Source organism: Stigmatopora argus, chromosome 7 (assembly GCF_051989625.1).
Source record: "Stigmatopora argus isolate UIUO_Sarg chromosome 7, RoL_Sarg_1.0, whole genome shotgun sequence".
Lineage (NCBI taxonomy): Eukaryota > Metazoa > Chordata > Actinopteri > Syngnathiformes > Syngnathidae > Stigmatopora > Stigmatopora argus.
Window position 1 is genome coordinate 14,361,988 of NC_135393.1, and position 15,006 is coordinate 14,376,993.

Genomic DNA, 15,006 nt, shown 5'->3' on the forward strand with positions numbered 1-15,006 from the left:
TCAACCAAGACAAAGCCATTGTGGTATTTTACCTTGAAGTGGGAAAAGCAGTGAGTTCAAATTTTGTTTCATATGGTTACAAGAGGCAACATGCGCTGTCTTAGAACTTTGATAAATGTTCCGTGTTTGTGACTGTACATAAGTGCGTGTGAGTGAAAGAGATATGTTTCTAAATCAGATTTGCGTGATTCACTGGCTTGATGAGTCACCGCAGCTGCATTGTATCCGTCCGTGCACATGGCGTGTGTGCTTTGTGACTAATGTAGAAGGTGCTGATGTCATGCTTGTCCCCGTTGCCAAAGTCTTCATTTCCTGAACATTCATTAGAGTTCACATTTAAATTCATACAGTTAACAGTGTGACCATTGCAAGTGCGCTTTCCGTGTGTGTGTGTGCTCAGTAAACGACATGGGCGGACGGTTGATCTTGAGATTTGTGGCTAAGGTGAACCCTGTGTGTGCGTTTGTGTGTGCGTTCGTGTGTGTGTGTGTTGTCTCGTCAGCCATCACTTCTGACGACAGCTTTACGGCTGCTGAGCTAGCAGGAGGCTGCGGGATGTTTGCTAGCGGTTCTTTCATGAAAAGCTTGCCTATCGTGTATATGTTCAGAACCTCTAACGCCAAACGAGATCTGATTTTTCAGAAAACAGACATGCATATAGTTTTTAACTTATGGGATACGTATGTTTTTAATATTTCTGTATTTTACTTCATTTTTTGTGGAATTCTGTTCTCTGTGCATCTCTGTAATGGTCTAATCACACAAGCTTTTACTATAAAATGTGGTGTAAATGTCGCAAATTAATATTTTGCCATCTTTTTATAATGTCAAATTTGGCAGTGGCTGGTTCGATTAGGATGGCGAAGATCGATTAGATTGAGGCTGAAATCTGCTGCAGTCAAGAAAACGAATGTGTGCACTATTAATCCAAAAGGATAGGATGTCAGAAATACACACAATTTCATGGAACAAATGTTCCAATGTCAATTGTGTAGGTCAATGCCTCTAATTGTGAATGACTAAAAAACAAAGACAGTTATAGAAAGTGTAACACACATGCATAAAGAAAGAGAGCATAGAGGGCCATCCAACACCCCCGCACGTAACCCACACACATGCACATCCAGAGGGTGTGTTACCTCCTGCTTTCAGAAGCTTGTTAGGCCAGCAGAGTGTCTCCTGAATAATAGATGCTAAAGCAGGCTAGCATGTAGCCCACACACAGACACGCACACCAAACACACGCACGCACAGCGACTAGGTATTAAAAATCAAAAGATGCACCACATGAACGACAAGGTTAATTCTCACCCTACTCTTGGTGTACTTGTTACCATCTGCTTATTAGCATCACACACACCCACACACACACACACACACACACACACACACCCATCTCATCCCCCTCAGATCAAGCATCCACTCAGGCCATCCTCAGGTCGTCGGGTCAATGTCAACTCTGCATGTGGTACGCTGATTTTGTCTATACACACACACACACACACACATGAACAGACATGTAAATGCGTACGCACTAAGATAACAGGATAATGACTGACCAATTAGGCACAAGCTTGATCTGTCTGGATATATCCAGTCAAAGTAGACCCTCTGGCAGCCATTATTCAGGCTTGGAAACACACACATACTGTATACTACACACACACACACACACACACACAACTAAATGGGGGAATCCTGGTTTTAAGTGGCTGTTTTTAAGCATTTTTTTTATCGGTCTCAAAAAGCCATCACAGAATGGCTTCGAAACAACAAATTTAAGCAAATTTTGTCCATCGAGCTGCCTTCAATTCTAATTTCTCTGACTTTGAAGAATTTGAATTTTGCTATGTCTATGACTGAAACTTAAAACAAGTGGCCAGAACAATTTTTAGCCTTAACTGAAGCTCCACTCCTTTTGAATGGATGATCCTTACCACAATCATTGCAAACTGCATCGTGCTGGCACTGGAGCAGCACTTGCCCGACGGCGACAAGACGCCTCTGTCCGAGCGACTGGTAACGAACAAATCGGCCTGAAATCTGAAGGTGTCATTTTGCTTCTCTTCACTTCCTGTTTCTGCTCTCGACTCTTTCCTACTTTAGGAGGACACGGAACCCTACTTCATCGCCATCTTCTGCTTCGAGTCAGGCATCAAGATCCTGGCACTGGGCTTTGCGTTGCATAAGGGCTCGTATTTGCGCAATGGCTGGAATGTCATGGACTTTGTGGTCGTGTTAACTGGGTGAGTTTGACAAACTTTTTTTCCCACTATGTATAGGATCAAAACATAACATCCTATATTGTGCGCAAAATTCACACTTTCTTTTTGATTATTATTATTTTTAGAGAAAAAAAAACTACAATGTTGAAGTGAGTTGGGTTAACTGGTAGCTTAGTGTCTTATTTTTTATTGTTGGACCTTTTTGTCTACTCAAGCAATATTTTTTTGGTATACAATGGTGTACAGGTTACTTTTATGTATAACCATATTGTTAACATGTACAGGACAATAGGAAAAAAGGATAATATTTCATTTTGGATATGCTTTCTATTGCTGTTTACTGCCATTTTGATTCTGCTGCGTATGTATGTGGTGTGTGTATTTGTGTAGGCGGCAGGTGGTGTGTGTGTGTGTGTGTGTGTGTGTGTGTGTGTGTGTGTGTGTGTGTGTTTGTCGCGTGATCTAAATATGGTGGCCCAGGAGAGAAGGGGGAGGGTGGATGGTAGCTTGTAACAAGATCTAGTGTTTGTCAGGGGAGCCACACACATATATACACACACATACACACACACACACACACACACACACACTGTGGCATGGCATGCACCTCAAATGAGGACCCCGTGTACGTGCGCACACACGTGCACACGCCCCCTCAGCGGCGTGATCTGAACACCGCCGTGGGGAGCATCCGTCGGGCCAAAGTGAAATGTCACCTTAGTGAGAGGACACTGGGGTGGGGGGGGGCACCAGCGGTTGTCATAGCGACACCTCAGAAAAGCGCCCATTATGCCACCATGAGAAAAACTGCAAAGCTTCAAAACAACTTCTACAAATAGTGTTTGCTTGCAAAAAAATGCTAATACCTGGAATTAGCCAACTCTGTCATCTTGAAACGAATGGTCTTTGGTAGTCTAGTGGTTCACCTTGAGGATTTTTGGATGATTATGTATTAGTCAAATGAGTATGCCAAGTTGTTTCTAATTTGGAAGTTTTTAAGAGCTCCTCTAGATGGCATTTCAGGAACTTGAAACAAATGAATAACAGAATCTTATCAGCAGCCTAACCATCCCGCCGATAATACTTAAAGGCCTTTTCATATTAGCGTAAGCTTAGTCGTAAAGGTTCTGCACACAGAGGGTGCCAAAACAAAACTTGGAAATGCTGACGTAGCATCTTTTTGTAGACGACTGCACTGCAAAGTCGTGTAATTTGCATTATTGCGCAGGGAAAACACACTTTGGCTCAGTTTAAAGACCAATGGGGAGATCATGCAATAGCAACCAAGAGAACAGTTTTACTAATTTCGACGGGAACCTGGAGATTCGCATTCGTGGACTGCAATTCCATCTAATATGCTTCCAGATATAATTTAGGCAGAGCAACGAGAAGTTAAAAAGCCCTTCATCAAGTATTCCAAAGCTGGAAAAAGACTTCCGAAATATCACATTTGTGTGTCCAAGCATATTAAACGTGCTTAACACATTTCTTATTGATAAACGACACAATCTTGGGGGCTGGATTTGCCAGAAATATTCATAGCCACACACAATCCAACTATTTATTCATAACTTATTTATTGATTATTTACATGTGCACTTCATGGTGAAGCTTTAAATCTCATTATACATGTATAATGCCAATAAAGGCATTTAATTCAATTCAAATCTAATTTTGAACACGGATGAGCACAAGAAGGCAGCAATTTCAAGATGGCTTTCCCGTCGTGGCCATCGGGGTGGACAAACTGTGTAAATAACGCCGGGAGGAAAAGGAGGGGGATGAAGCGCGCACGTGACGACGTCTCCGTTTCCCCCCGCGAGCTCCAGAGAACCGGACGGAACGAGGGGAGGAGAGCGAAGTAGTGAGAGTGATGTATAGAGAGAGAACCAGAGAGCATCTGAGGAAGGAGGGAAGGCAAATATGGAGATGGAAGGACAGGGAGGAAGGGGGAGAGGCAGATGTTTGTGTGTGTGTGAGTGTGTGTGTGCGCGTATGTGCACGCATTTCCAAGCGAGTGCTGCAGTAACCTGCTTTTCGCTGCTTCTCATGATCAATCACCCGGCAGCAAAGCCTGCCTGACACACTCTGCTGTTATCTTCTGCTCTTCTCTTTCACACACACTGACACACAGACACACACTTCAAAGGGATTCGCACAATTACTATGCCGGGTCTATATGGCCAATTTATGGACCTTCAGTCTTCATGTTTATTCATATTCCATCTTTAATCTAGGGGACGTTTTTTTGGGTGATTCATCCTTGGTTGTGTGCGTGTTATGTTGTGTTTTCCTCGCTGTGTTCTGGGATTTGAAAAGTTTCACCCAATTGCGGGGTGTTGTTTTGCCCAAAGGGACAGCGCAGGGTAGGAGTTCTCCTTAGGGTTTGATTCTTTTTTTCGATTTATTGTAAATGAAGCTTAATGAAGTTGCATGGTTTGGAATTTTAGTAGTGGTGTCTATCTTTAGCAGACATGAAATAGGCATGCCCTCCAAATTCACTGGAAGTCATAGATTTTGGTGTATATTTGGGCCATTTATGCCATTTTGGAAATGGAACCATTTCAATATTACATTTTATTTAGAAAAATTCAGCCCCCAAAAGCAGTTTCACCGTCTCGGGAAGCCCTGTCAGATCAAGCACACATTTTGATATAGACCAGCTATTTTGGTGCTCATTTACATTTGGATCAGGAGTGCCTCCTGGGCTTATTTTGGAAAAGTGAACCCCTAAAGCCAGTTTCACGTGCCAACAAGGGTCATTCCAAAACAGGCTGATTAAAAAAGAAAATCAACCTTAATTTTTTCTCATTTCCACCCTACATATTCATTAAAAATAAGTGCTAAATGACTAAGATTTTTAGTTGCATGTCTTTTCATCTAAATATCCTCTTCTATAGTAGATATGTATGTAGTTTATAATCTATAGCCATGCACCATTATTTTAGTTTTTCCTTTTTTTTTTTTAAATCTTCCTGTTTATGGGGAGGACTTTGAAGTTAAACTATCACAGTTGTATTCATAAACCTGTCGGGTTATGAATTAAATGCTAGTTTTGAATTAATGTGCCATTAATTTTGTCATAAATTTTTGCCATTTTGACATTGTGGTGCCAAATAATTAAACAAAAATTACTTACACCCATTATGTGATGAATCTTTTATCTGTAAAAGATAAAAGAAAAAAAAGTCTGTCAACAGTACTGTTATTAACCTTTTTTATCAGTTATTTTATCAATCTCACAGCAAAAAAAGTATGAATAATTTTCAACATGGAATTACTTTTTTCTATTTCACTACTAGTTAAGATAAAAGAGATAAAAGCAAGAACTCACTTATTTCTATTCCGACGAGGACTAAATGATTCGGTAAATTAAGCTGTATTAGTTGGAGGGAGTTACCGTGGATACAGTAGCTGGGACATGACGTCCAGCAAAATGAGGTCAAAGACCAGGAGAGAGACAGGGGGGTGGATAGAAAGAGTACTGAGAGTACCTGGCTGGAAATTGTCCCTTTGCCATCACTTCAATTAGCTTTATTGCTCTGCAGTCATTTATGGGTGCGTCACAGTCTCATAGACCTTCTTCTCTGCCCTCCAACGCTACCAACTAAAAGGTTGCAGCTCGGGCAAAAGTTCCCATATCCCATCTTGTTGACTTTTTGGCCAGCATATTTCACAAGATATTGCAGATGAACTCAGTGCCGTGAAGATTTACACGCTTGTGAGGGTGACCTCCGCAAACTGCATTGGTCACACGCCCAGGATTATTATTGTTTTTGTCATTGTGGAAAATGGAGCCACTTTTTCTTGATTTTATTTATATATAGTCACAATGATAAATAAATCATGTACAATATATGTTAGGATATATGTCGATAAAACTTGTCCTCATCTGCCTACCTTGAAAGGACACACGGTGAACATTTTTTGGACTCCAATTTTGTGTCACCTTTCATTCCTCCCCTTCATTTACCATAAAAGTGGCATTATAGTGGACACACTTCCCGCCAAGTCTAGATTGGAAGGTTCAAGAGCAGAATCAGAGAAGGTTGACGGTGTGACGGGATGGGAGATGGCGGGAGGGCACAGGGGTCCATCATCTCCGCGTTAGCACTCGGCTGAGCTCAGCAATAATGGCTGAGTGAGAAAATGAAGAGGATGGAGAATGTGGTCGGGAGTGGCAGAGTGCTTCCGCCCTCTGAAAGCTTCGTAGAGGAAAGCCTGACACTCCTGAATCCTCCGTTTAACTTGCGCCCTTCCCCGTGTCCTTCCCAATCTGTGGAGCCAATCAGAAAAGTTGCTAGAGGAGATTGTCAAATATTTGGTGTAAGCCGTGGAAATGTAGCAAATGTACATATAATCATATAATAATGATTTCGTCTTGAGACTGGTTTAAACGGCATCTGGTTCATGAACATTAGACAGATTTGGACATTGGACAGATTTGTCCACATAATTTCATGTAATTTAGGATGATATTTGACATACTGTGTATAGTACAGTACATATGACCAATTTGAGATTTTTAGACTCAATGTAAACATGACAACTATTTATCTTATTTTGACATTTCATAGAATTAGAAAGGGTTTCTCTTAAACACACGTGAAAAAGGAGATACTAACTTAAATATGATAACAATCAGACACAAATACAATTGACCTTATGTCTAAAACATCAAATGATGCAAATAATCCAATCAAATTACACCCTTAATCAAAAGTATTCATAGATTTCTGCACTCCAATGAATATTGCAATATCTTAAAAGTTTTGTTTCCACCTTTAGATATGAGAAATATTGTTTTATTTATATGATTAAAATTGAGTGTCAGTTAAATAATAGCCATTCATATAATTTGTTTTTCATATCTCTATCAATTTTTTAAATTAAAAATAGTAAGAAATGAGGGATAGCTACATATCTCCACAGGGCAATCATTTTTTTATTTTTACAGAATTCATAGGGTACAGTCCCTGCTCCTCTATATCCCAATTTGGCATGTTGATTATGAAATATTTGACCGATGTTTTATCAGGAAAACAGTGGCATCTGGTGGGGCAATGCCCCTAATGCAGAAAATCAACTGTTTGTTCTTATATACTGTATGTAGGTAGGTATGAGGCTAAATTGGGTACGGTGCTTGTGTGGGTTTTTTTGGTGGTGGTGGCATCCTCAGTTGGAGACACTGAGGGGACAGAAGCTCACGCTGCGATGACACATGGCACTCCCACACTATTTTCACTGCACATGCACTCTTTTTACAAACACACACACGCACGGTGATGAGATTTTGCACCTGACCTGCGATGTATGTGTGAGTGTGTCCATGGTAAACACACACACACCAAAAAGGATAGGTGTGTGTGTGAAGGGTGGCGTATGAGGGCAGGAGGGACGTGGCAGGAGGTGTTGGAGGTGCAGGATGGCTACTGAACAAATCAATCGCTTGGGGACTCCCGTTTTCGTTCTCCGTTGCCGCGGGAATGGCGAGATTCCATCAATGAGCTAGAGCCACGTTGCCTTGGTAACGCTTGTGAATGAGAGCAGGCCGGTAACCGTAGAGACTCGGAGAGCAGATAGAGGACCGGTGGTCTCCATGGCAACGGAGACGAGAAGCGGAAGGGACCTGACTAACGAAGGGGAGCCCCTCCAATGTTGTTCCCCCGCATCGTTGTCATCTTTAAAGGCGAGATGGTGTTAAGTTTTCATTCTTTGAAGGGCACGTCTTTAAGGCTTGAGTCCTGTAGTTTCTTTTTTTCCATGAAATGGATCCATGCAAAAAACTAACTAATGGCAAGTCATGAGTCCAGCTAATTATAGATAATGGTAGCGCAGCAGACGTAGATATGTTGATTGGCGTGGTTTGTTTGTGGGCCTGTTTGTGTGCGTCCGACTGCTAAGTGTTTCCCAGCCGTCGCTGCCTCTGTCATCCCTCCGTCTAAACACTGTAATGGAATGTCACACTTTGCGCGGTCGGGAATATCACTTTCTTTCCACCCGCCCACTCTTGTCTCACCCGCTGCCTCGGAGGAGATACCCACTTTCCTGTCGCCTGGGAATCCCACCCGTGCCCTTTCTTCATTCAATTTATAAGTTCACTATAAAATGTTGTCTAATGTATTTTAATACACAATGGAGTAGTGTCATAAAAACATTCAATAAATAATAATAATAATAATAATAATAATCGGACAAAGGCCCTGTTGTCGTCATCATCAACAACAAAAGCCTAATTGTCATCACACCCAGAAACTGCGTATGATGAAATTGGTAGTGCTTCTCCATAAGGTGCGTTTTCTCGGCAAAAGACCTAAATAAGTGATAGTTTCGGACTCGTAATTTGACATTCTGCTGTGATGGATACATCGCATAACCCCCCCGAGTGGATCACTTACCTCTCACCTTCAGTCAGCCAGTAGGAGGCAGATCACCACCCAAACATATTTTCATATCACCTCACCCCGAAGTTATTACACAGAAGGGATTGTGTGTTGTGTTACCTCAAGTTTAGAGTTCTGATGGATGTGGGGAAAACTGTCCTTAAGCCTATTTGTCCGTACTTTGTGGGACCTATAGTGTCTGCCAGAGGGCAGCGGCTGGAACAGATTGTGACCAGGGTGGTATGGGTCCCCGATGATGTTCCTGGCTCTGCTGAGGTAACGAGGGCTGGCAATGTCTTCGAGTGAGAACAGAGAGCATCCGACGTACAAATGTTATATATATATATATATATATATATATATATATATATATATATATATATATATATATATATATATATATATATATATATATATATATATATATATATAATATTGTACAAATGTGAAATAAGGCTTCTAAATCGTCCAAAAGATTTACCCTGTTCCATTGGCCAGAATCAAGTTTAGATTGAGGGTGGTCGTGCCAGTCGATGACTCATGATTGAGTTCCAAACGACTTTTCAGGTGTTAATTTTACTTCGCAGAATCATGAAATGCGATAGATAGATCTGCTGTATTTCTTCATACCAAGCACCTACCTTGTCCACCTCCCACTGAGAAACCAGGTGCTCCTTCCGTCAGGCAGAGAATGAGCTGTTCCAACAAATGCAGTGCTATTAAAGGGAATGTAAACAACCCTGATTATTGGTGCAAAGAACTATGCGGTGTTTGCAACAATTCATTTAATCAACTCATTTACACCCCTTGAATGCTGCCCAAATTCCCAAAAATCACAGCTTGCCATCTCTACTTACTGGGATCCTCCTCCTGGTTGCTTCCATGTATTGCAGGCAGACTGGTCTGTTGCCAGGGGCGACTGCATCCTGTCCTGCATTTTTTTTTCTTTCCCATGTTCCGACTTGGATGAGCAGTGATAAACAGAGATTAGGATTACTTACTTTAAAGATGGTGGATGTAAATAGTTAACTCGGCCAGCCCTCACCGAGAGCTTCCCGCCATTGGCCTCGAGGCTGTTTGTTTATTTATTTATTTTTTCATTTTGCTGAGCACTCGTATCTTTCCGGGCGGCGGCGGCGACGGCCTTTCGCAGCGAGGCAGTTAAAAAGCCATCGAGGGAATGAGGGCTTTGGCTGCCGGTATGGCGTCTGTTAATAAATGACCTCTTACTGGAATTAGCAACGAAACCTGGATAGAACCACGGCGGAGGAGGAGAAGGAGGAAAAGGAGGAGGCTTGTGTAGATTTGGTTGGAGGAAGATGCAGCGTGTTGTCAATTTTTATGTATAGGACGTCTATCTACATTTTTGACCCTAAACCTGATGACATTAAAACACGCAACAGATAATATCAAAGGCTTTTACTTCCCTAAGAGGTGTCAAAACCTCATATAAATAAATACAAGACATAGAGTTGAACCAGAACCAGCTCTTCCAATAACTAGCACCTCTGTTTCAATAATGCAACTTTATGGAGAAAATGAACACAGTCTGTTACACTTTTTGATGATTTTGTTGCCAAAATATTCTTAACAATTGAATGGAAATCAGTATTTTCAACAAAACTGCATAATATCTAAAGCAAAGGGAAAATCTTGTGCATTGACTTTATGTTTCGTACCAAAATTTAACATCATTAGACCAATTAATATGTCAATCTAGAACGCGGTATCATTATTATGAATGCATCAAATGGAATCAGGTGTGCTGACTCCCATTTCGCATACATTTGAATGGGATTGGTTAATTCTGAATCCAATTTTTTTCCTAACAAAAATGTGCACATCTAGAGGTAGAAAGTAATGCCAATTGCACACAACTTTTCTTTTTGACACTTTTTTCTGTCGTTAAATATATATACATATATATATATACGTGTATATGTATATATATATATATATATATATATATATATATATATATATATATATATATATATATATATATATATATAAATATATATATATACACGTATATATATATATAATATGACCTTCTTCTTTTTTTTAAACACAATCCCCCTCCCCTCCCCAGTCTTTTATCATCAGTACGCTCTCAGATCGACCTGAGGACGCTCCGGGCTGTCCGAGTGCTGCGACCTCTCAAACTGGTGTCGGGAATTCCCAGTAAGTGTGCGGCAAATTCAGTGGATGTCTTTAGCGTAGCCAAGAATCTTTCTAAATTGTTTTTTCTGCACGATGTCCAGGCTTGCAGGTGGTGCTCAAGTCCATCATGAAAGCAATGATCCCGCTGCTGCAGATCGGCCTGCTACTTTTCGTGGCCATCCTCATGTTCGCCATCATCGGCCTTGAGTTCTATATGGGAAAGTTTCACACTGCATGCTACGATGACAATACGGGTGAGGCTCAGTCTGCACGTTAATATATATATATTTATTATATATTTTTTCCTCACTCATAATGCTATATGGAATATTTGAATATTTAAAAGAACAAGCAGAACTTTATGTATATTTTTTTTTGTTACCTTTCATTGTTTTAAGCAAAAATAGTGAAGAGCAATTATTTTAAAATGTACTGTATTTTCCAGACTGTAAATTGGGCCTGTGACTAATACTAAAGTGTGACTTAAAATGTTTTTTTTTCTCTCTAACCACCGACAGGCTGTTTTTTTTATGTTATAGTAGTTATCTGGAAAACTGCATTTAAGAGATGCTTAAGTCTCCTCCCAAAACTGCGTCTTCAGTGCGCACTGTATATGTTTTTGTCCTTTTCATTATGTATTCTTTGGCTGTGTGACTTGTAGTATGGAAAATAGAGTTATTTGCTACTTGTGAAGCTCTTGACAATTTTAAATTCCAACATGCAATTCTCCAACAACTTTAGCATTAACCGTCAGATGCATTACAATGTAAGGCAATGTTAATGCCCACAACAACACTGTTTCTGTATCAGGTGAGATTGTGGAGAAGGTTCCGTGCGGTGCCAAGTTGCCATCTCGGATGTGTCCCAATGGCACCACGTGTCGGGATGGCTGGATCGGGCCCAACTACGGCATCACGCAGTTTGACAACATCCTGTTCGCCGTACTCACCGTCTTCCAATGCATCACCATGGAGGGCTGGACTGAAATGCTTTACTTCGTGAGTCCCTTGTTATTGCTTTTCATAAATAACGGAAAACATCAATCGTGATAATGTAGTTTTTTATCATAAAACTTCAAATATTGAAACTAACCGAACAAACAAATTTAAATGAACTTGGATTAATATATACAGACACACTCAAACATACGTTTAATGTAACTTTACACAAAACAGAATTCAATTTTTTATTTTTTATTTTTTACCTTCGTTCTGCGGGAGCTAACAGGCTAAGGAGAGGAAAAATTCAACAGCTCAGCCTACCCACATATTGATTGTGGGTAATGAAGTTTTATTCTGAGAAAGGGTGTCATTGGCTATCCGTGTTGTGTGCACGAGTATACTTCATTACCCAGAAAGCCCTCTTTTTGCCCGCGCCTGTGCGTTGTGCGTTTCCTGGTCGATGCGTAGGAGAAACTAGTCTGAATAAATCGTTCAGTGCTCGTAGATATCTGTTATACACGAAAGAGATGCGGCAAAAAAGACAGTGCGCTACAATGATAAACAGCCTCTCATGTCATGGCCACCTGGCTTTCTCGCATCTCGAATTTTTTTCTCGTATCTAGAGCGAATTATTTGCTCGAAATGTTCCTCGTAGGTAGAGCTGGTCTTATGTAGAGGTACCACTGTACTGGGGTATACCCAAGACAACAAAGGTGATTGTTTTTGCTCCCAAAAAAATTAAAAATTCTGGTGAGAAGGCAAGAAAAGTTGGCCACCTGGAATGTCGAGTATTTTAGTGAATACAATGATTATGAAGAATAGTGAGCAGCCCTTTTTATCTCCATTATCTTGATCATGACCGTCTCCTTTTTTTTGCCCCCCCCCCCGGCCCCTTCCCCTGCTTCCATCCTCTTCCTCTATTCTGGTCCGTCTGGTTCTATTTTTAACGTCTGCTCTGAGGATGAAGACTTATCTCCGGCCGATGAAAGTTTAATAGCACTCAGCACTCTAACAGGCTGCGCTTGAGAGCCTCACTAGGGTCCGAACATATAAAGACTAACTATTTTTGTTGCCAATAGGGTCACGTTGATTGATACATTAATTTCAATGTTATTTTTTTCCGATTTCCACAAAGTTGGTTTTACCATTTTGAATTTTCGGTACACGGTCGATTGGTCGCCGGTCTTTTGGTCGCCCGGAAGGTTATTGATAATTACCATTTAAATCGTTGCTCAAATTCTCTAAATACAAACTGTGAATTACTATTTAGTCATACTTAATGCCCTATTAATTATTAGGCTAAAGAAAAGCTCCAAATTTCCCGGACTTTTATTGTTTTTTGTTGGAGAACTTGTTAAGACCCTGACTGACGTAGCTTCTTAAAGGGACAACGCATGTACATACAAACTCTTATACACTCACACGTCGGCTCAGTGAAAATGCTCATGGCCATTGTGGGCTTTTATTGATGCGTAGACTGTTGTTTTACCTTGTTTTGTCGCCGGTCTTTTGGTCGTCGGTCTTTTGGTCGCCGGTCTTTTGGCCGCCCGTTGTCGCGGTCCAGGCGACCAAAAGACCGGCGACCAATCGACCGCACACGGATTTTTCTGTGCATTACCTCAACTTGGATTTTAATTTCACCTGTTTTGCTTTCAGACCGTCAAACTTCCAACGCAATCACTATTTGGGAGCTTGTTAAAATTTCCAAAACAAATAGTAGCCCTCAAAAACTTAGGTTATTTTGAAGTAATGCTTTTTCCCTGATAGTAATGTTTGCTTGAGTGCATATGTTTGATCATTCTTCTTTTTTTTTTGTTATTAAGAGTAATGATGTTGAGGGCAGCGCCTGGAACTGGATGTACTACATCCCGCTCATCATCATCGGCTCCTTCTTCATGCTCAACTTGGTGCTGGGTGTCCTCTCAGGGTATGTCTTTCTATTTTACATGTGGGGTCACATAGTTGCCAGGTTTTTAAAATGTGCTCTGCATTCAGTGAGTTTGCCAAAGAGCGAGAGCGCGTGGAAAACCGGAGCGAATTCCTCAAGCTCCGGCGACAGCAGCAGATTGAACGCGAGCTCAACGGCTACCTGGAGTGGATCTGTAAAGCAGGTCAGTGGCGCGTTACACAAGACTTGACGTGCGGCAAAACTGGACATTGATCTCTCTTTGGTGGCTTGCAGAAGAAGTCATCCTGGCCGAGGATGACGGAACGGGGAATTTTAACGGTGACCCCTTAATCTTTTATTCAAGCGCTGGGGAAATGAGGCAAGGTGAACAACTGGTTTGTTTTCATTATACTAGGTTCTCGGCGACGGCCGACCGCGAAAAGCAAGAACAACAAGGCGGAGCTTCTCAACACGGAAGAAGGCGAGGACAGCTTGGGAGATGCTGTCGGTGAGAAACTCTTTTTGACTTTTTGCTCTACATTGGGACAAAACCGTTACAATTGACAATGTGTGATTAGTCTTTCATTGTCAAAAATAAGCATATTTTACTTATTATACATTTAAAATACCTTTATGAGTTTTCTCTTCAAAGACATTCAGAAAAAGATAACTTCATTTTTTGCAACAGCATATTTACACTACACATTTTCAAAAACGTAATCATTGAGCATTCAGATGACATCACATTAACATGCAACATCAACATAGCTGATTTTAAATGCGGACAGTCAAGTGACACGATTGGGTTTGGGTCAGGGTTCGCCCGTTCCAGCATCAAGGGTGGCAACGATGGTGCCAGCTACGGCAACAAGGAAAGACGGCTGCGCATCTTCATCCGCAAAATCGTCAAGACGCAAGCCTTCTATTGGACCGTTCTATGCCTTGTGGGCCTCAACACCATCTGCGTGGCGGCCGTGCACTACGACCAGCCCAAACTTCTGTCTGACTTCCTGTGTGAGTATCTGCACTTTTTCCACTCTTTTATTTCATGTTCACCCTCCTTTTGCCTCCTGTTTAATTGTTCTGTCTTCTCCATTTACCTGATTCTAACCATTTGTCATCAATGTCTTTCTCATTCCTTTATTTCTGTTGTCACTTCTTCCTTCCCTCTGCCCTCACCTTTTGTTCGAGTCTATACTTCCGTGGTCCTACGTTGAAATCTTGAAAAATTGATCAAATCTTTCTTTTATATTGTTTTTGATTTGCTCTTTTCTCTGCAGTTTATACAGAGTTCATTTTCCTGGGTTTGTTCATGTCTGAGATGCTGATCAAGATGTATGGTCTTGGCATTCAGCCCTACTTGCACTCCTCCTTCAACTGCTTTGACTGTGTGGTGAGTGCACACA

The 15,006-nt window shown here is 41.1% G+C and overlaps 1 protein-coding gene across 6 annotated transcripts in view; it reads left to right on the forward strand.

Annotated features, from left to right (window-relative positions):
* The window catches only part of cacna1ab (calcium channel, voltage-dependent, P/Q type, alpha 1A subunit, b), a 78,075-nt gene that overhangs the window by 18,563 nt on the left and 44,506 nt on the right, over window positions 1-15,006 (forward strand). For all 6 annotated transcript variants that reach the window (XM_077604817.1, XM_077604819.1, XM_077604818.1 and 3 more), the window contains 11 exons: window positions 1,913-2,019; window positions 2,107-2,246; window positions 10,701-10,792; window positions 10,873-11,025; window positions 11,582-11,769; window positions 13,536-13,639; window positions 13,708-13,823; window positions 13,895-13,939; window positions 14,016-14,108; window positions 14,417-14,614; window positions 14,881-14,993. In XM_077604817.1, coding sequence (XP_077460943.1) covers window positions 1,913-2,019; window positions 2,107-2,246; window positions 10,701-10,792; window positions 10,873-11,025; window positions 11,582-11,769; window positions 13,536-13,639; window positions 13,708-13,823; window positions 13,895-13,939; window positions 14,016-14,108; window positions 14,417-14,614; window positions 14,881-14,993 — 1,349 coding nt within the window. The remainder of the gene's footprint in view (window positions 1-1,912; window positions 2,020-2,106; window positions 2,247-10,700; window positions 10,793-10,872; window positions 11,026-11,581; window positions 11,770-13,535; window positions 13,640-13,707; window positions 13,824-13,894; window positions 13,940-14,015; window positions 14,109-14,416; window positions 14,615-14,880; window positions 14,994-15,006) is intronic.